The sequence below is a fragment of the Branchiostoma belcheri genome, unplaced genomic scaffold (genome assembly GCF_001625305.1).
Source record: "Branchiostoma belcheri isolate BF01 breed outbred unplaced genomic scaffold, Haploidv18h27 scaffold111, whole genome shotgun sequence".
Lineage (NCBI taxonomy): Eukaryota > Metazoa > Chordata > Leptocardii > Amphioxiformes > Branchiostomatidae > Branchiostoma > Branchiostoma belcheri.
Window position 1 is genome coordinate 770,886 of NW_017802503.1, and position 26,529 is coordinate 797,414.

At 43.1% G+C, this 26,529-nt stretch overlaps 6 protein-coding genes across 6 annotated transcripts; 4 read left to right on the top strand and 2 right to left on the bottom strand.

The window, feature by feature from the left end:
* Positions 1-316: 316 nt before the first annotated feature.
* LOC109487548 (neurogenic locus notch homolog protein 1-like) lies at positions 317-5,056 on the top strand. Its single transcript, XM_019791564.1, has 10 exons — positions 317-350; positions 663-809; positions 1,189-1,326; positions 1,539-1,676; positions 2,099-2,236; positions 2,646-2,780; positions 3,126-3,263; positions 3,465-3,602; positions 4,248-4,385; positions 4,483-5,056. The coding sequence occupies exons 1-10, from the start codon at positions 317-319 to the stop codon at positions 4,800-4,802; spliced, it is 1,464 nt and encodes a 487-aa protein (XP_019647123.1). The 3' UTR covers positions 4,803-5,056.
* Positions 5,057-5,972: 916 nt separating this feature from the next.
* Positions 5,973-9,206, bottom strand: LOC109487834. The gene is made up of 2 exons (XM_019791927.1): positions 8,518-9,206; positions 5,973-6,373 (listed from the first exon to the last, which is right to left on the bottom strand). The coding sequence occupies exons 1-2, from the start codon at positions 9,015-9,017 to the stop codon at positions 6,157-6,159; spliced, it is 717 nt and encodes a 238-aa protein (XP_019647486.1). The 5' UTR covers positions 9,018-9,206; the 3' UTR covers positions 5,973-6,156.
* Positions 9,207-9,421: 215 nt separating this feature from the next.
* On the top strand, positions 9,422-13,129 carry LOC109487948 (EKC/KEOPS complex subunit LAGE3-like). Its single transcript, XM_019792058.1, has 3 exons — positions 9,422-9,528; positions 12,139-12,264; positions 12,852-13,129. The coding sequence occupies exons 1-3, from the start codon at positions 9,431-9,433 to the stop codon at positions 12,970-12,972; spliced, it is 345 nt and encodes a 114-aa protein (XP_019647617.1). The 5' UTR covers positions 9,422-9,430; the 3' UTR covers positions 12,973-13,129.
* Positions 13,130-13,449: 320 nt separating this feature from the next.
* LOC109487747 (serine/threonine-protein kinase ULK3-like) lies at positions 13,450-16,370 on the top strand. Its single transcript, XM_019791814.1, has 2 exons — positions 13,450-13,623; positions 14,173-16,370. Exons 1-2 carry the CDS (start codon positions 13,465-13,467, stop codon positions 15,505-15,507), a joined length of 1,494 nt encoding a protein of 497 aa, XP_019647373.1. The 5' UTR covers positions 13,450-13,464; the 3' UTR covers positions 15,508-16,370.
* A 3,403-nt stretch (positions 16,371-19,773) lies between these two features.
* Positions 19,774-23,906, top strand: LOC109487850 (protein-lysine N-methyltransferase mettl10-like). The gene is made up of 6 exons (XM_019791951.1): positions 19,774-19,848; positions 20,319-20,384; positions 20,900-21,017; positions 21,643-21,747; positions 22,539-22,764; positions 23,281-23,906. The coding sequence occupies exons 1-6, from the start codon at positions 19,790-19,792 to the stop codon at positions 23,379-23,381; spliced, it is 675 nt and encodes a 224-aa protein (XP_019647510.1). The 5' UTR covers positions 19,774-19,789; the 3' UTR covers positions 23,382-23,906.
* A 290-nt stretch (positions 23,907-24,196) lies between these two features.
* On the bottom strand, positions 24,197-26,458 carry LOC109487876 (protein FAM173B-like). Its single transcript, XM_019791983.1, has 4 exons — positions 26,110-26,458; positions 25,230-25,367; positions 24,641-24,691; positions 24,197-24,407 (listed from the first exon to the last, which is right to left on the bottom strand). Exons 1-4 carry the CDS (start codon positions 26,365-26,367, stop codon positions 24,234-24,236), a joined length of 621 nt encoding a protein of 206 aa, XP_019647542.1. The 5' UTR covers positions 26,368-26,458; the 3' UTR covers positions 24,197-24,233.
* Positions 26,459-26,529: the final 71 nt, after the last annotated feature.

Below are 26,529 nucleotides of genomic sequence, written 5' to 3' on the forward strand. Positions count from 1 at the left end.
GTAAGATTGTACACACATAAGTTTCTTAAATAAGACATTGAAACGCATTTTCCTCTGCCATTAGGAAGTAAAGATTCACACTGTTCTTTCTCCTATCCAGACATCAACGCCTGCTTGTCCAACCCGTGCCACGCCCAGGCCACCTGTACAGACAACCCCGCCCCTGCACTGGACGCCAACTGTACCTGTAACGTCGGATATATAGGAGACGGTCGCCTTAACGGGACTGGGTGTTCGGGTACATAATATTGTGCTAAGTTTCCACAAAGCCAGTTAACCATAAAACACATCTTGAAAAGTTTCTAAACCAAGAGGCATGAAAATCATATTTTTGTTTAAGCCACCAGAAAGTAATAATTATGTTTACCTGAAGAGAATGGAATATAATGATTTTGCTGTGTTTTACCGCCTTCTTCTTCTCCAAACAAATAAGGTCAACCAATGACCTGGACCAGACGTCTGTCGCCATGGCGATTGGTGTTGTAGCAGACACCCTATGGTGTCGAATTACATTAAGTAGCAAGTGGCAAGATAGAGTTGGATGGACACCGTATTAATGAATGTGTTTTGAGTAAAAGTAAATAGAGCAAAACGTTGTTAGCTGGACCACGTGAAAGTTAATATTATGGGTTTGCTTTGCAAATGTTACCTTTCTAGTTAAGATTGTTCTCTGTGCTATCCAGCCTGCTCGATCAACCCGTGTCACGCCCAGGCCACCTGTACAGACATCCCGCCTTCACTTGACGGAGTTTGCGTTTGTAACTTCGGATACAAAGGAGACGGTCGCCTTAAGGGTACTGGATGTTCAGGTGACGTATTTTTCTAAAGCCTGTGTGTTCATGCTTTTTTTAAATCTCCTGTGAGTTGACAATGTATCTGGCGCAAGACGGTCTTGTGGTAAGGGTTGTTAACTCAGAGTGTAAAGGTTCTGGGTTCAAATCCCTGCAGGCCCCAATATTGTCTCACTCGCTCCACTCAGGTGAAAATGAGGACCTAACTTCGGTTAGGGACGTCTTCTAGGCTTGGACGTAAAGCCGATGGTATTGTGGTCTTAAATAGAGCAAGGCCTTGAGTATTTTGAAGAATCCACTTAATTTATCAATGTTGTAACAGCAGAATGTTATGATACACCTGAGATAATTTAATTCATTGTTGTATTTTAATACTGTTGCCGTTTCCAATATTCAGACATCAACGCCTGCTTGTCCAACCCGTGCCACGCCCAGGCCACCTGTACGGACAACCCCGCCCCTGCACTGGACGCCAACTGTACCTGTAACGTGGGATATACAGGAGACGGTCGCCTTGATGGAACTGGGTGTTCAGGTAGCGTAATTTTCACAGATCCCTTGTGTTTATGTTTTTTTAATCTCCTTTCGTCAGTTGACTATGGAACTCGTGCAAGGCGGTCTATCTTTAACGATAGCACATTTAGCACAAACGGAATCAAAGAGTTCCTAAACGATAATTATAAGGCATGAAATGCACATTTTTGCCATTTAGAAGTACAGATTCACATTGTTCTTTGTCCTATCCAGACATCAACGCCTGCTTGTCCAATCCGTGCCACGCCCAGGCCACCTGTACAGACAACCCCGCCCCTGCACAGGACGCCAACTGTACCTGTAACGTCGGATATACAGGAGACGGTCGCCTTAACGGGACTGGGTGTTCAGGTAGCGTAATTTTCATAAGCCTGTGTGGGCATATTTTATCTCCTTTTGTCAGTTGACAATAGATATTGTGGTTAGGGTTGTTGACTCGAAAAGGTAATTAAATTTTCTGGATTTCAAATCCCTGCAGGCCCCAATGCTATGTCCCTGGGAAACGTACTAGTACTTTAACTATTGTATCAATCGCTCTACTCAGGTGAAAATGGGGACCTAGCTTCGGTTAGGGGCGTCTTCTAGAATGGGACGTAAAGCCGGCAGTCCTGTTCTTTTCAAAGAGCCAGACTCGAGTGCGTTAAAGAACCCACTTTATTTATCACTGTAGCTTTCACTCAACGGTAATAAGTTGCTAACAATACACAGGATTTAGACGGATAGTTTAGTTACTTCTTGAAATTAATGTTTACATATATATCTCCAATATCCAGACATCAACGCCTGCTTGTCCAACCCGTGCCACGCCCAGGCCACCTGTACAGACAACCCCGCCCCTGCACTGGACGCCAACTGTACCTGTAACGTCGGATATACAGGAGACGGTCGCTTGGACGGAACTGGATGTTCAGGTCCATTGTGCTAAGCTTCCACAAAGCTAGTTGAAGATTAAAAACATCTTGAAAAGTTTCTGAACCAAGAGGCATGAAAATCAGATTTTCATTTAGCCATCAGAAAGTAATAAGTATGTTTGCTTTCAGAGAATGGAAAATAATTCGTCGTCTCATCTCCAAGCAAATAAGGTCAATGACCTGGACCAGATGTCTGTTGCCATGGTGACTGGTGTTGCAGCAGACATCCTGTGGTGTCGAATTACATTAAGTAGCAAGTGGCACGTGGCAAGTTCTTGACTCGTAAAATTTATATAAGCAGAGCAGTAGTTTCTTGGGCTAGACCATGTGAGTGTATACACTATGCACTTCCTTTGCAAAATCTTAGTATTCTTACCTTTCTAGTTAGATTGTTCTTCGTCCTTTTCAGACATCAATGCCTGCTCGATCAACCCGTGTCACGCCCAGGCCACCTGTGCAGACATCCCTTCTGCACTTGACGGAGTTTGCGTCTGTAACTTCGGATACAAAGGAGACGGTCGCCTTAACGGGACTGGATGTTCAGGTGACGTATTTTTCTAAAGCCTGTGTGTTCATGCTTTTTTTAAATCTCCTGTACGTTGACAATGTATCTGGCGCAAGACGGTCTTGTGGTAAGGGTTGTTAACTCAGAGTGTAAAGGTTCTGGGTTCAAATCCCTGCAGGCCCCACAATTGCCTCACTCCACTCAGGTGAAAATGTGGACCTAGCTTCAGTTGGGGACGTCTTCTAGGCTTGAACGTAAAGCCGATGGTTTTGTGGTCTTTAAAAGAGCAAGGCTTTGAGTATTTTGAAGAATCCACTTAATCTATCCACACCTGAGATAATTTAATTCATTGTTGTATTTACTGTTGCCCTCTCTAATATCCAGACATCAACGCCTGCTTGTCCAATCCGTGCAACGCCCAGGCCACCTGTACAGACAACCCCGCCCCTGCACTGGACGCCAACTGTACCTGTAACGTCGGATATACAGGAGACGGTCGCCTTGATGGAACTGGGTGTTCAGGTAGCGTAATTTTCACAGAGCCCTTCTGTTTATGTTTTTTATCTCCTTTCGTCAGTTGACTATGGAACTCGTGCACGGTGGTCTATCTTTGACGATAGCACACACGGAATCAAAGAGTTCCTAAACGATAATTATAAGGCATGAAATGCACATTTTTGCCATTTAGAAGTACAGATTCACATTGTTCTTTGTCCTATCCAGACATCAACGCCTGCTCGTCCAATCCGTGCCACGCCCAGGCCACCTGTACAGACAACCCCGCCCCTGCACTGGACGCCAACTGTACCTGTAACGTCGGATATACAGGAGATGGTCGCCTGGACGGGACTGGGTGTTCAGGTATGACTTTTTTTTATTATCCTGTCCATACGGTAGCCTGTATCCAGTATTACTAGCATCAGGTTGTTCTTAGGGTTATGTGAAAAGGGATCTAAAATACCTCCAACACACAGCACAGCCTCACAGTACAACTGAGAACCCAGTTGCTCAGTACGCGTTGCTTTCCGCAAGGTTGACGTCAGCACCCGGTCAAAGGTGACTGGAAGTCTGTGTAGGCCTCCGTCTCTGTTCAAGATGTTGTTTCATGCGATACATTTCTTACCCCCCCCCCCTTAAGTACGGCATTTACCGATCGCTATCTTATGTCGACCCCCGTCTGTGTTCAAGTGACGTGACCAAAGGTCAAAGGTAGTTCGAAGTCTGTACCGACTCCCGGCTCTGTTCAAGTGACGTGATTTCTGGGTCAAAGGTGGTCGAAAGTCTGTACCGACTCCCGTCTCTGTTTAAGATTCAAGATGTTGTTCTATGTGATTAGTTTTTACCTCCCTTGTGTGCAGCATATACTGATCGCTATTTTGTGTCAAAGGTTGTTGGAAGTTTATACCTGCCCCTGTCACTAATCAAGATGTTGTTTTAGGTCATTGTTTTTTTTACCTCCCTTGTGTGCAGCATATACTGATCGCCATCTTGTGTTACCGTCTCTAGACATCAACGCCTGCTCGCCCAATCCGTGCCACGCCAACGCCACGTGTTCGGACAACCCCGCCCCCGCACTGGACGCCAGGTGCACCTGTAACGCTGGATACGCCGGAGACGGCGCCCTGAACGGAACTGGATGTTCAGGTAGCTAAGTAAAAAAAAATGTTTCTGTTGTTTGTTTTTGGTCAACTTGGTGAGAGCAGACATGTTGCCAACTTCTTTTTTATATTTCCATGTTCAGACATCAACACTTGTTCCAACGCGTCCAATCCGTGCCACGCCCAGGCCACCTGTACAGACAACCCCGCCCCTGCACTGGACGCCAACTGTACCTGTAACGTCGGATATACAGGAGACGGTTTCGTGGACGGAACGGGGTGCTCGCTCCAGCCCGTAAGCGGAGCTGCGTCTGCAGACACGCAGGCGCTCACGTATAGCTTGGTGGGCATTTTGTTAGCCTGTGTCTGTTTCGGTGCCGTTATAGTCATTTTAGTCGTCCTTAGGCGACGTAAGGCACGTGCAGGTGATCAACGCTACAAAAGCTGTGGCCGGAACAGCTGAGTGAGCAATGTTGGGATGACAACAACCCGGCACAGCGAACCACACTTTTGAAGCCAGGAGTGGGGCAGTCATACAACAGTAAAATCTGCAAATCTGATTGGCAGAAGTACAAACTTAAAGCCATTTCAAACTGATGACTTCTACAGACGCCGTCGGGCATTGGTTTCATCCTATTAGTACCAAGCCTTGGTTTCAATTGTCTTCTTGTGATTTGCACTGAATTAATAAAATATCAAGAAACAAAAGAAAAACAATCATTAACCTAAAATCTGTAGGTGTTTTGTCATTTATGGCATGTGCATGTGCAACTGATCGTTTTCAATTTTGAAGGAAAGATACGATAAAGGTGTATGTTATTCAATATTATTAGAAGTATGTATTATGAACACAGACTAAATACAAGTTTGTATAATGAGCCTCGAACTATATATCTACTGTCAAATGGTAATAGTATGTTTGTACTGTAGATATAGGCCGATCCCAAAGCCAGGCCCATCGACATCAGAACGTAGAAAAATAAAAAAAAATTCAAATATTTGGCGGATATCCAGCCACTCTCTCATTGGTTGAACCGCCAATTGCCGTTCTCCTATTGGTTGAACTGCTAATTTTTATGGACAGTCGGGATAGGTCTATAGTTATGTCGGTACAGTTTAAATGTATTGGTACACGTGATAATATATACTGGTACAGTGTATATGTATATGTATATGTATTGGTCCAGATGATAATATATATTGGTACAGTGTATGCTGAGAAAGAGCTACTATAAAAGAATATGAACTTCTACGTGCATGTCAGCTCTGAAACATTGTAATATATTTATTTATATATAAAATTATGTATGGAGTCTACTGAACAAATAGTCGGACAACTTAAGAAATAAAAGAGGACTAACAAATCTGCTTATTTTAGTTTATTTTTAGAACCGGACGACAGAACTTGGCAACATGTCGCAAATGTTTTCTGATGTGGCTTTGTCCTCATACTTAGCGCGAACTTAGTGACTTAAACATTGTTCTATCCAGTCAGTGCAAGCTTAGAAACGCTTTACGGAGTAAAACAGGCGTCCAACTGTCCCTTATAAAATAATTATTTAATTAATTGAATTAATAAAATTATGCGTTGAGAAACGTACGAGCAGAGACATTGTACAAGACCTTGGTACGAGTAACATCTGATTTGTGATTTACTATGAATATTTTGACGAATTTTAGTATACAAATAATTTTTAAAAAATACATAATGTTACAAGTCAATGACTTGGACCAGACGTCTGTCACCATCGTAACTGGTGCTGTAGCAGACATCCTACGGTGTCGGATTACAATACTGTTTGAACTCCTGTCGAAGGTTACGTTGTGACTCGGATGCTTGGTTGCAGTGCGGACAAGGGCCGCCAGGGGGACGGACATCTGACGTTGCAGTACGCCGGTACGTGGAAGACGCTATTTGGGATGGGGTCGCGACTGTAGGAACTCATGTGGAAGGTTATGTTGTGAGTCGAGTGCGGCCAGAATTTGATCGTCTCCGCGTATCGGCACGGCGTGCCGTCTTCTGTCTGGTACCACCTGGGAGGAGGAAACAAAACATTTAAAAATAGCCAACTAAAAATAAAGAGACACTGTTGCAATATTGGGAACAAGTGCTTTAAGTATAATAAAAAAAAAGTAACGACACTCAATAGCCAATGTGCAGATGTTGTCACATCGGCGCACCAAATCAGTAAGGTGTTTTTGGCACACAGTTAGACAGATTAGCCTAAGAGGCTCAGTGGGAGTCACTCCACCGTATAGGTGGGGAAGTCGTGTAAAGTGCCTTTCCCAAGGACACAACGTCGGGCCACGGTGAGTATCGAACCCGGGACCTCTCTGATCCCTAGTCCAACGCTTTAACCGTTGCGCCACCGACGCCACACTGTTAAGTATGATATGACAAGAAAATGTGATAAGAAATGGCAGTAAACGTCAACGCCAAATAGAATTCCTCATCCAATATATCTTCCTGTTTTTCCAGTGCAAGTTCAGGCAAGCAAAACTGGATTTTCAAAGTAAATTTTGTAGTCATTCTTTTAATGTAGTAGGTTGAATCAACACTATCCCATAGCATACGTTACTGTTGTCTGTGAGGCAAAATGCGATGTTCATATTGTGTCCAACTATATTCATCACTCTGGAAGATTTGACCAATCTCATTAATGGTATGCTATAGGTATTGGTGCGCCAGCCACTTTCATTTTATGTTTATGTTATATGTTATGTCATCATATGTTTACATTTGTATTATGTTTTATGAGCAGCGGATTCACATAAGCACAACAAGTGCTTCCTATCTAATGCTCAAAAATCCATGTGAATAAGATAAAATAAAATAAAATGCGATATTGCTGCGCTGGCGGAAAACGCTTGCTTGCAATTGTTTTTATCGATCGTAGGCTGGTTCTAGCTAGCGCTATTTTTATGGCCGAGAAAAAAATAGTTTTGCTCCGTTAACGCTGACTGATAGCATACATTTGTATTTTACGGATGTCTACGAGTAAAAAATGCGTTATTCCTGACGAAAAAATGTTGCTTGTTAAATATCGCAGGCTTGAATCTTAAAATTCCCTAAAATTAAAGTACCCCAAGAGACGCCTTTCAAACTTGTTTTACTCCATAAGTGCTGACTGCGACGATTACCATGTTAACTTACCGATCAACAGGTGAATGACCCCTCAATGATGCCCTAATTCTTACAGCCCTTCGTCAGCGTTTCCCGTGTGACGGGTCATTGAACACTGCGGTATTTGCCTAAAGGGGCGTTAAGGGTGGCGTTTACACAACACAAAGGTGACCCTTGAGTTGCTCCCGGGTCTACTGTAGCTCAACAGTATGTTAAACCGATTTAACCTCCTTGGTTAAACATGGCTCAACAAGGTGAGATAAGTTGCCATGCAATTTTAGCGTCAACACTAGTACCTGTTGCTTTGTAGCTTACTCTCAGGACTTTGAGATGATTTGCAATAGGGGTTCAGTATATATATAATGTCTACTACTTTCATACTTACAAGCCAAGCATAGCATACTTTCATAGCTGATCATAGTATGTACAATGTAGCTGTACTGCGTAGTCAAAAATTTCAGGTCCTGAAAAAAACGCCAGAATAAAAGTACCCCAAACCAAGTTAGGTGCAGGTAGACATCGGAAATACCTGTACAGCTCCAATTTCATCACCTGCACTAACCTGCATATACCCAGTACATGGACCAGTTCAGGTTGCAGGTAGACATCAGAAATACCTGTACAGCTCCAATTTCACCTGCACTATATATTAAACCTGCATATACCAGTACATGGACCAGTAGGTAGACAGCTAGCACCAGAAACACTTGCACTAGCCTGTATATACCTAGTGCAGGTAGACATTAGAAACACCTGCACGTCCACAATTGTACCTGCACTAAGGTGTACATGATGATGAAGGTGCATGTGTGTGTGTATGTGTGTGTGTGTGCGCGCGCGCGCGTGTGTGCGTGCGTGTGTGTGTGTGCATGTGTGTGTGTTTGTGTGGTGTGTGTGTGTGTTTGTGTGGTGTGTATGTGTGTGAGTGCGTGTGTGTGTGTGTGTGTAACTGTGTGTGTGTGTGTGTGTGCGTGCGTGCGTGCGTGTGTGTGTGCACCCAGTGTTTCGAGCCCTGCATTAAAATGCCAAGTTGCCCGTTAGCATACTGACGAACCTGTCCGTTGCGGCGGCTCCGTCTGTTTCCCATCCATGGCACACAGTACCATTGATAGTCTCGGTGCCCAGGTAGGTCCCCCCTGCCAGCCAGTTCGGCTTGAGTACGGTGCACCCCTCCGCGACCCCACAGGCCCTACAGCACTTCTGTTCCCCAGGGTAGTGCACGAACATGTCCGTGGCGTTAAACAACAAGTGGCAGTCGCCTCGGGAGTCTTTCAGGTCCAAGCCGCGGCCGTGACAAAAATTGTCAAACTGGCCCTGCAGATGATCGTACCGCATCCGCTTGTTGGCGAAGTCGTAGTGCCAAGCGCCTGCGTTCCTGGCCAGCGGAATGATCCAGACCCAGTTTTCTTCGTGGAAATTTACCGAGAAGGTGGAAGGCCACGTCGGGGGCTGTTCGGAACGTGAGAGGTCACCGATTTGGGTCAAGGTCGTCGCGAGTTCCATGAACAAAGAAATGTAACAAAGAGCTGCGTATGTTATCCTCAAGGGAGCCATTTTGTCTGGCGAATTGCTCGAATAGCAAACGTCACTGGAGTTCCGGTTTATATAACGTCAGTGTGAACTATTGAAGTGTTTAGCAGGCGGATCACGTAACGCTGGTGCGCATGCAGCCAAAAACGGTAGCGACCTGATGACTGGAGTGACTGTTTACATACATTGCTGCTCCTGATTTGCATGGCCGTCTTTCAACAGCACCGTAGACGAGCGCTATCTAGCGATTTATGTCTGCAATTAATCATGCACAAAAATGCCATTCTTCCTTGAAATTTCGAGGCATAGAGTTTCTAAAACCTTATTGCCCTTCACATAATTTTCAGCCTAATATCTTACAGCATTGCTTAGCATACGAAAAAGCAAACATTTCTACACCGCCTTACGAAAATATAAAACGTAGAACAAAGGAACGCATGCTGCCTCCCCCCACAGGACACGAGATAGACCAGTCCAAGATGGCGACGTCCAGTGACAAGCAGACGGTGGAAGGAAAAACCGGTCTTTTATCCATGTATCCTTTTGTCTAAGACTTCCTAAGTGTCAGTAGGGTCTTAAGCAGCAACTGGTGTAAGAAATTGACCAGCTGTCTGAGTTTTTGTTTAGTAGATTTACGTGGAATCATGTTTCGCTTTCGTTCGTGTAAAAATTTATGGGGGTGGGGTGGGGAAAGAAATGTAGCAGTATTTCGTGAGCGTACCCAAAATAACCGTTCCATTTGACTATTTGCCGTTGAAACACAAACATTTTGAAGTTGGACAAATCATTGAGGAATGTTGTTGCGAGATTTCGTTGTTGTTACGAACGTGTTTTGTCGTAAATGTCTGGAAATCTTTTAGGTGTCATTTGGAATCACTTACAGGTAATTACGTCACAAATATAACACCTGTATTGATGATGTCATCGTGTATTAGGAATGGCAAAAATCTATTGTGATGAAAATCTTAAATTTCACATTGATTTCCTTCTGAAACAGTTAAGTTTTAATCTCTGAGTGTGCAAATTGTTTTAGCAAAATGTGTAAGTATTACCATTCCATTATCAGTGTATTGCTCTACTAATTTTATGACATCAAAGTACCATATGATGATAGGCAAGTAGCAAATACAAATGTATTTGTCTTTCAGTCACAATTTCTACATGCGTTTTTTAGTCCCATTCTGAACATGTACTTGACATACTCATCACTGATAACTGCAATTAATTTTACATTTTTAGAGAATCAATGCGTTAAACACGTCATTATCATAGAACCATTCCAAACGCGTTCTCACAATTAGCTTAATGCTGCATCAAATTGGAACGTGATGTCATGAAATTGAATGTCCCAGGGAGACCCTTTGTTTTGAGAAAAATTCAATTTATCAATTCCTGGCATTGGTTAAAATCATCATGATCAATTAGGAGGAAAATGTGTTTCCAGAGTTCTTACTAGCACTGTCATTTGACAACATTTCGTCGCTCATGGTGGATATCAATATCATTTACATCATTTGTCATATTTATTTAGTTTGTTTTCTCTACGTTATTACATGTACTTTGTCCTGCTTCTTTTATTATCACAACGATTATGATTGTACCTATGTTAGTTCTTTTACTTTTTCTGTTATTATATTATTAACTGTTATGTATTGTTCTGTGCAAGGAGCATTGAAAACTGCCATTGGCGATATGCTACCCCTGGATAAATAAATAAAAATGAAAAAAAATGAAAATGACAAAAATTTTGTCCAGTCCGTCAATTGCTCCAATCTAAATGTAGCAAATGAGCAAATGCATGCTCCCGATATTTCAAGCCCTGAAATTATGCTTGGAACACAGAAGAGAAGCCTGCTATGGGATGCTGTTGTACAGTGTATGTGCATGTAATTATTCCTTGTGGACCAAACCCAGACAATCTCGTCTAGAATGGCAGTTTGAAATTTCACTGGGGACGTCGCTGTCTGCTGCAGCTGTAGACACTGGGGCTTTGCAATTGTTTGTACTAATCTAATGGAGGACACAGTGACGTCATCGGGCCTCATTAATTCGATTTCTTGTTTCTCAGTACACTACTAATACGTAAGAGCGGTAAGACTGAATAATCAGGTTAGTTCACATCCAAACAAGTTTAAGAAATAAATAGATAAAGGTTGATGAAGGTTAGACATCCAGGTAAGACATTACGTAGCACTAGATAAATCCAGTAACTGGCCCAATCCTCTAAAGATTCAGACGTTTGAGATAGTATCCACGCATGCGGTATCTTTTTCAGGGACTCATATTACGGTAATCCTCATTTTCAGGCACTCAGTGAAAGATAGTGGATGCTATCTTTCATCAGTTACTAGTAGCTTTAATTCATGTTGATATTCTAGCCTCTCCAGCTCTGTCCTGCTATAAAATGTAACCCAACACCACAGGGTGTCTGCTACAGCACCAGTTACCATGGTGACAGATGTCTGGTCCTGGTCACTGACTTTGACTCTATTTGTTTGGAGAAGAAGCCAAGAAAAAATATGTTTTGCGAAGGTAATTTAAACATAAAAACTGAGAAGTTAGACATTGAGTTGGTGTAGCCTGTATGTCAGCTGTACAGGCCCGTCCCTGGAGAGTGATGGTGACGTTTGTGTGGTAAGAGCTTGCACGACTCTGCCATTAGCACAGTGCAAATTGGCAATGGCACAGGATCTAGATCATATCTTTCAGCTCCTTCTTAATTCCTCATAAGACCTTGTTGAATTGTCAATCATAAATACAATTCTTTTAAAAAAAGGAAGTTACGAATTAAGAAAATGGGATTTTGTAGCTGCATACAGCTGTGGGTGGTTTGGGGTGCTGTTTTTATGAAAAGGAAAACATGTTTTTGCTCTGCTTCTTCTTCTTCAAACAAATAAGGGCAATGACCTGAACCAGACGTCTGTCACCATGGTAACTAGTGTTGGGTTACATCATGTTGCAATTTTATAGCAGGAGGGATGTAGACTGCTGTCACCATATATATGAATGCGTTAAGAGCAGACCATATGTGAAGGTAAACATGACTCATTTGCTTTGCAAATATTACCTTTCTAGTATACTGTTACAGTACTGGATAGTAGTGTTGTAGACTACACAATTTATTCCTTAACCACCTACCGACCAGGGAGCTGCGTGTGCCCTTCCCTTCCCAGCAGCTGGCTCTCATCGCGTACGGATCTCTGTTCCCCGACCCAGAACCCAGGAAGGAGATCGTGAAAAAGTTGCGTGTGGAGGGCACGGAGCTCATCGTGTGAGTATCGTTTCCATGGCAGCCTGTTGCTGTGGATACCAGGTTGTGATTGTGTCTTGATGGTGGTGTTTTTGTCATACCTGAGTAACATGTACAGAGGTACTTGTTGATTTTAGAATGGACTATTAGTTCTAGTGTCTCTCCTAATCTAAGTGATCTGTAGTATGTAATCTGCTACATTGTATTCTGTGGTCTTTCACATTGCCATACACTCGAGCTCACACTCCATGTCAAAGAGGTTACACAAGTTGATATTATTATGTTTAACCTAGTCTGGACCTTTTGACTTATTGCATCCATGAAAAAATGGTTGTTAGTGTGTGTCTATGTGTAGATGTTTGTCACCAAGATAAATCAAGAATAATTGAATGGATTGGTTTTGTATTCGGTGTGTTGGCAGGTTGTAACAAAAACTAGGAATGATTAGATTTTGGGCCCCCTGGTAGTTTCCTTAGGTACTACAGCATTGTAGGATATTGTAGGATGTAAGTTTCCAGTGCATTTTAGTTAAAATGTAAAGTAACCAGTGTTTTCTCACCATGCCATGCAGGCTTATGCCTCTGATGTGTTTTTCTCCCCTCCGCCAGACTGTTCACCGCCCCCCAGGCCCGTCTCCTGCGTGTGGCGTTCCACTCCTTCCTTGACCACTTGGACATGACCATCCAGACCATGGAGAAGTTTGGACCGCCTGAACCACACACCGCCTAGGAACTGAGTCATCTAGGACCCTGAATCTAGGACCTAGTCTCCTGACCAGAGAGAAAAAGGACTCACCTGTGGTGGCACTCGTCTGAGAAGTAGAAAAAAACTTGATTTGAGAAATTTGAACAGGGTGTGAAAGCGTTACCTCCAAAGACTTTTCTAAACAAATTTGAAGGACACCTTCTCTTGGTTACTTTCTTGACTTTACGATGGCACTGCCTAGGACACCAGTCATCTCCTGACCAGAAAGAAAAACTCACCTGTGGTGGCTATCAACTGAGAAGTAGAGAAAAAAAAAAACTTGAAAAAGTGCAAAGAGATTGGAGAAAGTTAAAACAGGGTGTGAAAACTTGACCTCTGAAAACAATTTGTACAGAAGTTTGAAGGACCTTTTTCCCAAGTTATACACGTTGACTTTATGATGAACAAAAAAGAAAACTTGAGATAGCTGGAATGGTTGTAGAGAACTCGTAGAAAAGCAGGGTAAAACGTTCGAAGATGTCGCGACCCGGCACGGCCCGCCCGGGCTCCGCACGGCTCGGTTCCGCCAGGCTAGCGGCTGTCCCGCAGCTTCCGGACTTCGTTCTAACAGAGCGACTGGGCAGCGGCACGTACGCCACCGTCTTCAAGGCCTACAGCAAGAGCAAGCGCAGACAGGTCAGTGTTTGAACAACTACCCCTCCTATTTCTGCAACTTGCAGAATCTGGTAGATTGTACAAGTCTTCAAACAACATTATCCAATATACGTCGATGAAGGTTAGATGTTCAGGTAATACGATATGCCAAAAAGCAGTTACTCAGGCAACTGGATATGATTTTGGAAAATGCTTTTTGGCGTAACTTTATCCAATCTGTTCTCAAATCCAATGTAATATTCCGCAACAGAGTCTATGGCAATATTTTGGCCCGTCTGTACTTTTACTATTGTTATTGTGTGTATTTTTATCTGTATGTTTTTTATGGGCAAGTCATGCCTGAAATAAAGAATTAAAAAATATTGCAGAGCACTGAAAAAAATAATTTACCACTGCAGGTCGTTGCCATCAAGTGACTCCATCAGAGCTTCTGACTGGAGTTCTGAAGCAAGCGAGCAAGAAGCAGAACTCCAGTCAGAAGCTCAGAGGAAGTGTCTGATAGACATTGAAACGTCAGCAAGGTAAACTCTTGTGTTCTACACTGAACAAAAATTATTTCTACCACTGCAGGTGGTCGCCATCAAGTGCATCCAGAAGTCCAACCTGAACAAGGCCGCCACCGACAACCTCCTCACTGAGATCGAAATCCTGAAGAACGTGCGGCACCCTCACATCGTGGAACTGAAGGACTTCCAGTGGGACCGCAACAACATCTACCTGATCATGGAGTACTGCAGCGGCGGGGACCTCTCCCGCTTCATCCACAGCAAGAGAACGTTGCCGGAGTACCTGGCGAAGAGGTTCGGGCAGCAGCTGGCCATGGCGCTGCAGTTCCTCCGCTCCAAGAACATCTCCCACATGGACCTGAAGCCGCAGAACATCCTTCTGTCCTCGCGGGACAACCCGGTGCTGAAGCTGGCGGATTTCGGGTTCGCGCAGTACATGGGGGACGAGGCGCGCATGACGTCGCTACGCGGGAGTCCACTCTACATGGCACCAGAAATGTTCTGCAACACAAAGTACGATGCACGAGTGGACCTCTGGTCGCTGGGGGTGATACTTTACGAGGCGCTGTTCGGGCGAGCGCCGTTCTACTCCCGATCCTACGCCGAGCTGGAGGTGAAGATCCGGGACACCAGACCCGTCGAGATCCCGCAGGGGATCCAGATCTCCGGGAAGTGCCGGGATCTGCTCCTCGGCCTCCTGCAGAGGGATCCCAACCAGAGGATAACCTTCGAGGAGTTCTTCAACCACCCGTTCATCGACCTTGAGCACGTGCCGTCCCACGATTCGCTCGACAAGGCCGTCGCCATAGTGACGGAGGCCGTGAAGTACGACGAGGAGGGTAGCCACGCGGAGGCGGTGAAGAAGTACTGCGATGCGCTCGAGTACTTCGTTCCCGCGGTCCACTACGAGACGGACGAGTCGAAGAAGGACGTGCTGAGAAAGCGCGTGATGGAGTACATGGCGCGCGCCGAGGAGCTCAAGTCCATGATCAAGCCCGCCGAAGAAGAAGAACCGACCAATGAGGACGGAGAAGACGACGGACGGGAAGCTACGCCGAAAGAGGCGGAAACGCTGTGGGAGATGGCGGGGTCATGCACGCGGCTCCACCAGGCGCTGAAGCGCGCCGCCATCGCGGAACTCAGGGCGGAGCACGAGCTGTACGACAGCGCCCTCGAGGAGTACAAACACGCCCTGGAGGAACTACTTTCTCTCCTGGAGGCCGAGCCCAAGGGCAGGCGGAGGGATCTGCTGCACATGGAGGTGGAGAAGCTGTTGAATCACGCACAGGCGGTGAAGGACTACAAGAACATGATGAAGCGAGACGCCCCCAGACTGTCCGATTCCGGGGAGCGGTATAACGACTCCAGAGATGACATGAACAGATGCGTTGTTCAGTGACGGCCTGGAATTACAAATGTAGCTCTAGAAATTTACTAGGCATTGAATGTTTAGCATATTGTTCAATGCACATTGTATATGGGTGGGGAAAGTACATGTACCATTTTCGTTTTGGATACACCAATATTAAGTATTTGTTGAAAAAGATTTGGAGACAACAATGGTTTTTCTGATTCTGAAATGATTGTCCATTCTCAGGATGCACAGTTGACCCTCAGGCAATGCGTACCAAGGCCACACTGTACATGTTTGGATGATATGGATGACATCCTCTGATCACCCCTAAACTGATGTGAGCATGTGAAATAAAAATTTGCCTTCATTATGAAAATCAAAGTGGTGAGGAAGGTTGAACAAATGACTGAACACTCAAAGCATGGTTTACCAACCAGTAAAAAGTTTTGTTCTTTCACATCTTCTTATAATTCAAGCCCTGCTTCCCTTCCTCTGGCATCTTCGACCTCTGTCACCTTGTTGAGGAGAACCAGACAAAAATTGATACTCCCATGGATGTCATCCATATGGTCAAGTCAGTGTGGCCTAATGCCAACTCCAAATTCCAAAGATGGCCGACCCAACACCAGTCTAGTAAAAAATGGCCTGCACTGTATATCCAGGCCAAGATAGTTCAGTTATCATCAAGTTTATTTACAAATCTCTCTCCAGACTGGTAAACATATATCCCAAATTTGATGACTAATGTAAATCATCTCAAATATGCAGATACACCTGAGTCTTAATTCGTGCAGGATTTTGATGTCACACCGAAGCTTGCTCAGATGTGGACATACTGACATTGGATGTGGACAGATACAGATAGATTGACAGGAGTAATTGTTATTAGTATTTGCTGTCATGTCATATTATATTATATAAGTCACATCCAGTCTCGGTCGTAAGCTTCTGACTTTTCTGTGATTGATCATAAGGATAGATTATGACAGCTTCTCTTTAAATATACATCCCAAGATGCTGATTTTTTTTTTATGCTGATGCCACAATGTTAAGGTGAACCCTGGAGTCTACTATGTATGTTATGAGATATTAGTTGGCTAGAGGAGTGAAGATGAGGTATAGAGTGTTTGTACATGTATATGATGTTATGTTGACAGCACGTCAACAGAATGTACTGCACTGTGTGAAACCCTCCTGATTTTTGTCAACGTTGTTGCATCAAAATTTTGCCTGTTGCAGACGATATCTTTCCCGACGTAACGTTTCAAAACTACAGAGGGAATGTTAACCTTACATGTGCAAGTACGACCTTGTATGTGACGTTCTGCCAAAGTGCTATGCACAACATACACATTACGGGTTTCTCACAGGTGCGGTACGTTCTGCCGACGTGCTCATGGTAGCCATATTGGATGGCGTCAGTTTGAAACAACATTTACCCGAGATCTTTCTCTGCAGGAGAATCTGCTGTAACAAATCCAAGCTTGTTGATAAAGCTACAGACTTTATAATAAAAACTCCAGAAAAATCAGGGAAAAGATTTGACGTGTAACAAGATAGCCTGAGTGTCAGCCTTTTTAGCTTTCGTCTGCTCCCCACGATCTGTAGCCTGGGTGCCATCCCCTACGACGAATGAGAGATAATCCCTCGGCCAGGGAAAGCCACACGCCCCGCCGACCCTGATTCACGCCCTGGCTCTAATTATCTCCTCTCAAACCATTCGCTGGCGTGAAAGATATTGGGTTTGGGGCAGCCTGGGGTTGGGTAGCGGATACAGTAGTGGACATTAGGGCTTTTTTCCACACAAAAAATATATCGCTTATGAACGCCAGCGTCTGGCACCCAGGCTACGCGATCTGCTACTGGACAAAAGATTGGTAGCGAATCGCGGGGAGCGGACGAAAGCTAAAAGGGCTGACACTCAGGCTTGTAACCAAGATGCACAGGCAGCAGAATTCAAGCTGCCTTCGTAGAGTCTTTAGGTAACTCCAGAGTTGTCTGATCTTTAAAACAGTCTCACAAACTTAAGAAGTACTATGGCATACTTAAGTCTTTATAAAGGGTCAAATAGCAAATGGCCGTCAGATCCTTTTTATTTAATTTTTATCATGTTAAAGGCATCCAATGCAATTTCTGGGCAGCAAAACTTGAATTATTCTGAATAAGGCAATCTTTGTGATATTCACACATATTGGTTCACATTGGCACGTTTGAGTCAATATTTCATACTTTGGTGGACTTTTATACCTGCAGAAACAAGCCCCATTTATTTTCTGGATGGGACCCTAAAAATCAGCTCGGGGCCCTTCCAGTAACCATTTTCCATCAGAATTTTTGCTCAATGAGGGTCAATATACATTGGGACAGTGTGGTTCCAACTCAGTATGTTCGTAGATAAATGACTGGAATATTAGCTTTGAAAAATCGTGTTTCCAAGCCCTAAAAACTGCTCTGGATGCCTTTAACTAGTCTTCTAGGATCCCATTGAATGATAATCGTTTCTTCCAGTATGTAAGCCAGCCTTTGAAAAGCAGAACTATGACTTGGATTAGGAAATCACGCTTATGCTGAAGAAGCTAACAGTAGAAACCATGCCCTTCACATCTTGAGTACAGTGAGCGACAGTACTAAGTACTCTCAACAGATTTCAATACATACAACTAGAGGAGTATGCAAATGACAATGAAGTATCTTATCTGCTTGAAGCTCTGGGTAAATTATAATGGATAATGGTATCAGAACCCTTGTTATGCAATGTGCAAAATTAAACAATGGTATTACTGGTCCTCGTAGAGTTTTATGCAAGGTGTCTTCAAAAGTAGACATGTCGCTTGGAATCAGCATATTTTCATATACATGTGCTTGTCATGATGTAACAGGGTTGGTGATTGGAGCAGTTCACGAGGTTACCAGTCTTGTCTGTTCTTTACACCAATGGGGTAGCTTGTGACAGCAGCATTTATGGAAGGCTATTCAAAATGTTTCAGGAACCGATCACAGATCCTGTTGCATTCGAAATCGGTACATGACAGTTGACAAAACATTTTAAAAAAAGACAGACAGGATCCAATCAGAGATCCTATGTCATTCAAAGTTGGTATATGACAGTTCATAAAGCATCAATCGAGACATTGACATCTTTCACTACCACGTTGTAATGCGAAAGCTGGCTTCTAAATGTTGTAGAAATTGTAAAAGAACAGTAGAGGTGTAAAATTGTTGCCTGTACATTGGATACAAGTGTCTGATTCTGCAAATGGTGCTAAAGGGTTATGCTTGCTACTAATTGAATAGGGGGTGATAAAATTGCTATAGGTGTATTGGTGGACAAACTTCCTCAAAACATTATCTTCACAGTATAGTAAAGGACTGTGTATGAGTTGTACTTTCATGTACATTTAAGTTGTTTTTTTCAGTCGCAAAAATTGATACTGTTTTGTGGGGTGATAGATATTCAAAATCCTATTCAACTTCAAAAGTCTATGTCTTCACAGTCTAATGCACAAAAAATTGGCCATCAAAGCTCTTTAGGTGTTGCCAAAACATGTCATCTCATGACTAGGAAGAACTTGATGATGTCTTTAGAGTTTACTACTTATGTACATGTATAGGAAGTTTTATGGTATGGTAGATTATCAGCTATAATTTATTAAAAACTGTTAATAACGGTACAATATAAAAACATTGAATACATATATGTGAAATTTGATTTTCCTCCCAGTTGTAGTAATATGTAACAGAAGTCTTGTTGGACAAGAAATTATTTTTGTCCCAAGCTGTCATAACTATGTTTGTACCATTAAGTTTCAGCATATGGATATGAATTAAACTGTTGGTTTCAAAAACAGCGTTTGCAATACGATTTTTCTTTCTTTAATAATAATCCAGGCTGTTGTTCTATGAGGCCTCCCTCAGCCTCATAACTCTCTCTGCCTAAGGTTATATCAAGTTTTGAATATTGGCCTCTGTAAAAAAAAAAAAAAAAAGTGCCCTCCCCCCAAAAAACTTTACTAACTGGAAAGAATATTTCCCTTTGCATATGGTGTCTAAATCCCTCCTGCTATGAAATTGCAACATGATGTAACTCAATACTAGTTACCATAGTAACAGACGTCTGGTTTAGGTCATTGACCTTATTTGTTTGGGAGAAGAATAAGAAGAAACAGAGCAAAAAAAACCAATACGTTTTGCTTCGGTAAACATATTAAGTTTAGGATGCAGGAAAGCGCCACCTGTATGAAAACCTCAATCCCGCACTGTGATTGGTCCATTCGCGAGCGTTTTGTTCTTACCCAGAATCCTTTGAGAAAACCCGGAAGTGACAGCCATGGCAGACGACGGATCAGACGGATCTTTCGGACCCTCTGAACTTGGGACTAAAGAATAGTAAGAGACGCAAATGTGTGCTTTATAGATGGCATAGCTTATGAAGCAATGTTCCTGCGAATGTTGCCCTGCCCAACGCCATTGCTTCGTATTTGAAGGCAGCCTGACCGATAAAAATATGAAAAGGGGGAGGGGAGCATGCGTGAAACCGGGTTGGTGGATGTGGAAAAACCGGTCCAGTGTGTTTTGATATTAGTAGATTACAGTAACGTTAATATGTTATCTTCTGTTTTGAGTGTGATTGTATTTATACTACATGTTTTTTTTATATATTTTCATTTGTGTCCCACTCCATGTATGTATACGGGGTAACGTTATAACAGTTAAGTACTAGATTCAGATTCAGCTTTATTCATATTGGCATGACTATAACGTTATATATATATATATATATATACACCTGTTGTAGCACAGTGTTAGGTAATTACTGGTAATAACTATTCTGTTAAACGCTGACAATTTGTTTGCAGTTGGGATGCGGCGTATGAACGAGAAAAGAGAAATTTTGAGGATAGTGGGGACGTTGGCGAAATTTGGTGAGTACGTTTAAATTCTCCAGACTCATAAAGCAGTTACTTTGGGTTTCAATATGAAACCAGGCAGAGCTAGAGCTGCTGGTAGCACTTTTGATTTTTTTTCAAACAATTATACCAACTTGACTGCCTGCCTGCCTGCCAAACAATAAGATGCTAAATTTCATCCTGATTTCATTTACTAACTGCTTGACGTTATCCATGAATAGTTTCATCAGGTTTGTAAGTCACTGAGTAAAGAGACCATCTGTCACCTTCCTCTTGACAATTCTGACTGACTATAGCAGCGACACCTGTGCTGCAGTGCAATGTGAACCAGTCAGAACTGCCCTGAGGAAGGTGACAGACTGTAACTGAAGTGTTGGCTAAATAAAAGATTTGGTTGACTGTGTAAAAAGAGTCTCTTTTAATCTGCTTGACATTGTATTATGTTATGTTATAACAGTGATTTTCTCTATGTCAGATCAGTATGTCACTGAAAAAACAAATGTCTCCATTGTGTACTGTCTGTGTTCCAGGTTTGGTGAGGACTGTATGGAGAGGATAGTGGCCTGGTTCAGAAAAGGTTCTCTGGTGCAGACAGACAGCAGAATACTGGACATTGGCTCTGGGAACGGGGCCATGCTGGTGGAAATGGTAATCATGACTTATATGATGGAGTAGATAGAACAGCTAACATTGGCCTGGATGCCAGACGCCTACACAGGCCAGCTCTTCAGCTCCAAGGCCAACATGCCCCCAAGGAAATGATACCACAGTCCTCTTCAGTAAGCCTGGGTGCCAGACTGATGCCAGACGCCTACACAGGCCAGCTCTTCACCTCCAGGGCCAACATGCCCCCAAAGAATGATCCATGATGGCTAACTCTGGGCCTAGCATAGCCTGGATGCCAGACCCATAGTACATACAATAGGCCCAAGTTATCCTGCACACAGTGCTATGGGCCTAGCATGGATCAGGGTCTAACTGAGGGGGCTGTGGTATGATTTCCTTGGGGGCATGTTGATGTTGGGCCTGGAGCTGAAGAGCTGGCCTGTGTAGGCCCTGGAAACAGTCTGGCACCCAGGCTACAGCTTACTCAGCGTTGTGTTCCTGCAGTTACTAAAAAGTTCAAAGACTTCCTTCATGTACTCTCTACATAAATCCTACATGTTTTGTGGCATCCTTTTTACCCAGAATGTCTTTTCTTTGTTCCAGTATATTCTAAACATAGTTTTACAATAATACATGTATTTTTCTTTATTTCTTGTCATTTTTCCAGGCAAAAGAGGGTTTTACCTCCCTGACAGGAATGGACTATTCCCAACCCTCTGTTGACCTGGCAGTCAACATTGCTGAATCAGAAAATGTCAACATTACGTTCCAGGTAATCAATTTTCCCAAATTTTGCAATAATCTTGAATAGTTTGGTACCTTAATCTTCAAGTAGATTCTCCAGATACTAGTAAACCTATATAAGTTAATCCTACCTGAAATCAACTCTCAAAGTAATGCTTTGGGTGGCTGTGCCGTGAGTTTGTGTGTCTGTTTGTCTGTACAGAGAAGGTTTACAGCAAGTGGATGGGGAAGATTGACAGGCAGAATGACAGGTCAAAAGGTCTTACACTGGAAAAGTATGAAATTTGTGGTCGCGTAAACCCCTAATTCCTCCCAGTAGTCTTAAATTTCTCATTTTGTTTTTTAATTATCGGATAACAACCTTTTGAAGGTAGGATCATCCCTCCCATTGCTCAATTCATTGCAATGAAAAAATTTAAATTGTATCTTCAACATCTCCCTACCTTTTGTTCTAGATAGCACAGGTCAGACACTGGAAATGGGTGAGCCTGAATGTCACAACCCCCCCCCCCAAATTCTTCCCTGAAGTCTGAAATCTCAGTGATCTGTGATGTGTAATTAAAATCATAGAAGAACAACATCTTAAAGCTATGTTCATCTCTCTCATGACTCTAGATGTATATATACGTCGATGAAGGTTATAAACCTGCATTTCCCCTCTGGTCTCTCAGTCACTGACGAAAGCTAGTGGATACTAGCTGAAACGTCTGACCGTTTCCAAAATCATATCCAGTTGCTTGAGTAACTGTTTTTTGGCGTATGGTCTTAAATAGTTAAATATTACATTATTAATAAACATCTCCCAACGTTTTGTTCCAGAGAGCTGATATCCTGAGCACAGACGACCCGATCTTCTCAGTGGACAGGTTTGACGTCTGCACAGACAAGGGTACCTACGATGCCATCAGCCTGAGTCCTGACGACGCAGCGCAGAAGAGACAGACGTACGTCAGTCATGTGCACAAACTGCTGAGGGACAGCGGACTCCTGGTTATCACATCGTGTAACTGGACCAAGGACGAGCTTTTGGAACACTTCTCATCAGGTGCAAAATAAAAGAGGGCCTGCAAGGGGGGTGAGGGTGGAGTCCCGACAATGCTCTACGCTGAATTCGGAAACCTCTCGATCACACTTTATGATAAAGTGGCTACAGCTCATTACGTAGAATTAAATTGGCGAATACGCTCTACGCAAAATGCAAAGAGCGGTCCGTCTTTGCTCTACGTAGAATTAAAACGGCCGATTATGCTCTACGGAAAAGGGCTTGCAGGCCCCCATAAAAGGTCCCATTCCACTCTGTGTGCAGGGCATAGGGGTGGTGACTATGTCCATTTCTGTTACAGAAATGGAGATCATAGGCACTAAGCCATTGGGCCACACAGTTGTGCAAGCACTACAGCAGGGGGCTAGTCCGCTGGCAGTGTTGTGTGTTTGACCTTGCCACACTCTTTCTCATAGATGCTGAGTGCTAAGCAGTAAACCGGCCTAATATCACTTACAAGTTATATTGATGATGATGGTTGTATTCATGTACATTTCAAACTTTTTTCCTTTGTTCCAGGTTTCGAGTCAGTTGATGAAATACGACACCCAACGTTCATGTTTGGAGGAAAAACTGGGACCACAACAACATCTATTGTGTTCAGGAAAATAGACAGATGAAATGGCCAAACCATGCTTGGAAGTTGACATTACCATTCAATGGATCAAAAATAAATACACTCACTATTATACCTCCGTGTTCTTTATTGCATTCAGTATATTTGAATACTTTATTGTAAGTACTCTGAACTAAAACATTGCTAAATACAAAACTTACCAATACAATAAAAATATTGATAGTATACAGTCATCCTATATAACAATAAACAGAACAAGGCCAGGTTAAAACATGCATGGCGCGATGCATTATAAGACTAATGTGGGTTTGTGTGTCTGTTTGTCCGGACAGAGTAGGTTGACAGCACATCTGTGGGGGCAGATTGACAAACAGAGTGACAGATCAAAAGTTCAGACACAGGAAATGGGGTGAACTTCACGAAAGTCACGAAAACCCCAAAATACTTCCCAGTGTTGTCCAGTATTCATCCAGATCCTTCACCTTTGACCTTGAGCATGCTCAGTTGGAACCTTGAAGCTGCTTATTGACAACTTTGATGACTGCGGTTGAGGAGGTTCATAAGTCACGTATGATTAACAGTTAGTAGAACATTCATCAATCAGTGACTGTTTAGAAAGGTAAAAACATGTACCTCCAAATTTTCAATGTCGATTGTACATCTTGTTCATGGAGTGACCTATCTTTTCCTAGTCTCACGAGAACACAAGACTAGGTCGAGACTTGTCCGGGTCTTCTGGCCTCCCCTGTCTCCTTCCTCTTGTGTTCTCGCGAGACTAGGTCACTTCATGAACAAGATGTACAGTCAACATTGAAAATTTGGAGGTACATATTTCTACCTTTCAAAAACAGTCGCTGATTGATGTATGTTCTACTAACTGACAACTACATTTTCATCAGTCCTCCCACAGATATCTCATGACAATGTCCTTTGCTTCGTACGACCACACCGTGTCCACACCGGCTTCTATAGTCTGTGAAGGCAGCCATGTCGGAAAGCTAAACCTGCAGGCCACCACCTTTGCACTTCTCTGTAACTCTTTGGACAGCTTCTCTTCAAGTAAAGGCATCTGGTTCATAGACGAAAAAAAAAAAGTTTTATAAATGCAGACACCTTTTACAAATCTGGAAGAAGTATTTTTGCTGGCTTACTAGTATGTAATTTCTAAAGATGTACTAAAAAAGAACAAAAATCAAAGTTAGGAATCCACAATTAAAGCTTCATTGTTCTGATCAGAAATTGTTAGAAATGACCTTTGACCTAAATTAGGTATTGCTATGACAACAGATCAACATGACTCACCAGTTGAGGCACACCAAAGACGACCACATTGTCTAACTCTGCAAAGTTGGCCTGAAAACAGGTACATACAACATAACGGTGTCAGGATGTCTGATCTGATCAGGATAAGATATCAGGACTTTATTTTACCATGGAGGTAGCTCCATGATTTTACAAAGTCATTTAGAAGGATTGTTCACAAACAACTTGCATTAAAATAGCAAATAGAATTCAGCTACAGCTTAGTTATCCTAGATGCCAGACCCATAGCATGCGATAGGCAATGCCAATCTCTTTGGCTGTGCCCTTTGGGGTATATTATGCCCCTACTTATCCAGAACCAGAAAAGGAGCATGTTGGTCCTACCGCTGATCAGGAGTTGACCTGTGCAAGGAGCTTCTGTCGTTGACCTGTGTAAGCCCTGGAAACAGTCTGGTATCCAGGCTAGCATGTTGGACCTGGAGATGAGGAGCTGGCTTGTGTAGGCCCTAAAAACAGCCTGGTATCCAGGCTAAAATGTTTTGGCCCTCGAAGCTAGCCTGTGGCTAAGGACCTGGAAATAGTCTGGCATCCAGGCTACAGCAATACTTGATGTTTTAAAATAAGGTACCTTAAAGAGATCTCTCCTGTAGAATCTTGCCTTCCCAAACACACCATGTCTTATTGCACTGAGTCTGGAGTACCAGACTAGCCATGGGTTCAGCTCATAGCCAACTGCATGGAAACCCTGCTTCGCTGCAGCTATAACCTGATATTAATGAGAAAAATAATGTTTGATTAGCATCAACATAAAAACTTATCTTCTTTAAAATTTACTTCTGGGTATGGAAGTATTGTTTTGGGTCGCTGAGCTGTGGGTTTGTGTGTATGTTTGTACTGACAGGATAGGTTGACAGTACATGGGTGGGGAAGATTGACAGGGAGAATGACAGGTCTAAAGGTCAGACACAGGAAATGAGGTGATAGCATCAATACAAAACATAGATTCTTTACATCTTGAAGTATTGTTTTGGGTGGCTGAGCTGTGGGTTTGTGTGTATGTTTGTACTGACAGGATAGGTTGACAGCACGTGGGTTGGAGAAAGATTGACAGAGAGAATGACAGGTCAAAAGGTCAGACACAGGAAATGTGGTGACATACCCATAAGTTACCACTGAAGCATTATTGCAACATCTTAAAACATATGCAAATTGATATGCAAAGTTGTTTTTCATTTGCATAATTTATCCTAATTACTCGTGAAACTCGTGCATAGTACAAATTACAATTCAGCTTAATTTACTTTCAGTAGAGATCAGCGATGTTTGTCTAAAGTCTATATCCTATAGATCTTCCGTCCATGTTGGCATGACATTATTCTGGCGACAGCTGAACAAAATTATGATGCAATCCAGCCGACATGCTGTCAGTGTATTACGTGCACTACAGCACGTTCTCTTTCAAGTCTTTCGCTTTGGTGTTTTAGGCCGAGACAAAATTATCCACTTACGATCCTTCCGTCCCCGCTCCCGAGGTCCACCAGCGTGCCAGACCGTCCCTCTAAGAGTTTGAAAACGTTCCCTACTTGCTCCTGCGTGGCAGGCACGTACGGTAAACAGATCTTTCTCATGGCAGGTAGTACGAACGGGGCCGCGACGGCAGTAATCGCTACCGCCGCACCCCCCACTAAACCCGCTGCAATCAGTCCAACCCTCCGTCTCCTGCGATTTTCTGCATCTTCTATCAAACCCTCCGCTTCCTCAGACATTCCAGAAAGCCAAAGGATCACGATAGTCCGACAAAAGGCGGCAAAAACCAAGTTACAAGTGCAGACGTCAAAATCCACGTGTTTTTACCAACATCTGTCGATCTGATATTTTGCTCCCGCTGGAGGTCAAAGTTGACGGCTGTGTTGCATGCTGGGTAGTTC

What these genes read in the sequence shown, in the direction of transcription:
- LOC109487948 (XM_019792058.1), top strand. Translation starts at nt 9,431, where the DNA reads ATGCTGCCTCCCCCCACAGGACACGAGATAGACCAGTCCAAGATGGCG. An exon ending in AAAACCGGTCTTTTATCCAT is followed by an intron (nt 9,529 to 12,138) that starts GTATCCTTTTGT and finishes CCTACCGACCAG; the next exon opens with GGAGCTGCGTGTGCCCTTCC. An exon ending in GAGGGCACGGAGCTCATCGT is followed by an intron (nt 12,265 to 12,851) that starts GTGAGTATCGTT and finishes CCCCTCCGCCAG; the next exon opens with ACTGTTCACCGCCCCCCAGG.
- LOC109487834 (XM_019791927.1), bottom strand. Translation starts at nt 9,017, where the DNA reads ATGGCTCCCTTGAGGATAACATACGCAGCTCTTTGTTACATTTCTTTG. An exon ending in GGAGCCGCCGCAACGGACAG is followed by an intron (nt 6,374 to 8,517) that starts GTTCGTCAGTAT and finishes TCCTCCTCCCAG; the next exon opens with GTGGTACCAGACAGAAGACG.
- LOC109487747 (XM_019791814.1), top strand. Translation starts at nt 13,465, where the DNA reads ATGTCGCGACCCGGCACGGCCCGCCCGGGCTCCGCACGGCTCGGTTCC. An exon ending in GCAAGAGCAAGCGCAGACAG is followed by an intron (nt 13,624 to 14,172) that starts GTCAGTGTTTGA and finishes CTACCACTGCAG; the next exon opens with GTGGTCGCCATCAAGTGCAT.
- LOC109487876 (XM_019791983.1), bottom strand. Translation starts at nt 26,367, where the DNA reads ATGTCTGAGGAAGCGGAGGGTTTGATAGAAGATGCAGAAAATCGCAGG. An exon ending in ACAGGAGAGATCTCTTTAAG is followed by an intron (nt 24,692 to 25,229) that starts GTACCTTATTTT and finishes ACCTGTTTTCAG; the next exon opens with GCCAACTTTGCAGAGTTAGA. An exon ending in TCTTTGGTGTGCCTCAACTG is followed by an intron (nt 24,408 to 24,640) that starts GTGAGTCATGTT and finishes TCTATGAACCAG; the next exon opens with ATGCCTTTACTTGAAGAGAA.
- LOC109487850 (XM_019791951.1), top strand. Translation starts at nt 19,790, where the DNA reads ATGGCAGACGACGGATCAGACGGATCTTTCGGACCCTCTGAACTTGGG. An exon ending in GAACTTGGGACTAAAGAATA is followed by an intron (nt 19,849 to 20,318) that starts GTAAGAGACGCA and finishes ATTTGTTTGCAG; the next exon opens with TTGGGATGCGGCGTATGAAC. An exon ending in TTTGGAACACTTCTCATCAG is followed by an intron (nt 22,765 to 23,280) that starts GTGCAAAATAAA and finishes CCTTTGTTCCAG; the next exon opens with GTTTCGAGTCAGTTGATGAA.
- LOC109487548 (XM_019791564.1), top strand. Translation starts at nt 317, where the DNA reads ATGAAAATCATATTTTTGTTTAAGCCACCAGAAA. An exon ending in TGATGGAACTGGGTGTTCAG is followed by an intron (nt 3,264 to 3,464) that starts GTAGCGTAATTT and finishes TGTCCTATCCAG; the next exon opens with ACATCAACGCCTGCTCGTCC. An exon ending in GAACGGAACTGGATGTTCAG is followed by an intron (nt 4,386 to 4,482) that starts GTAGCTAAGTAA and finishes TTCCATGTTCAG; the next exon opens with ACATCAACACTTGTTCCAAC.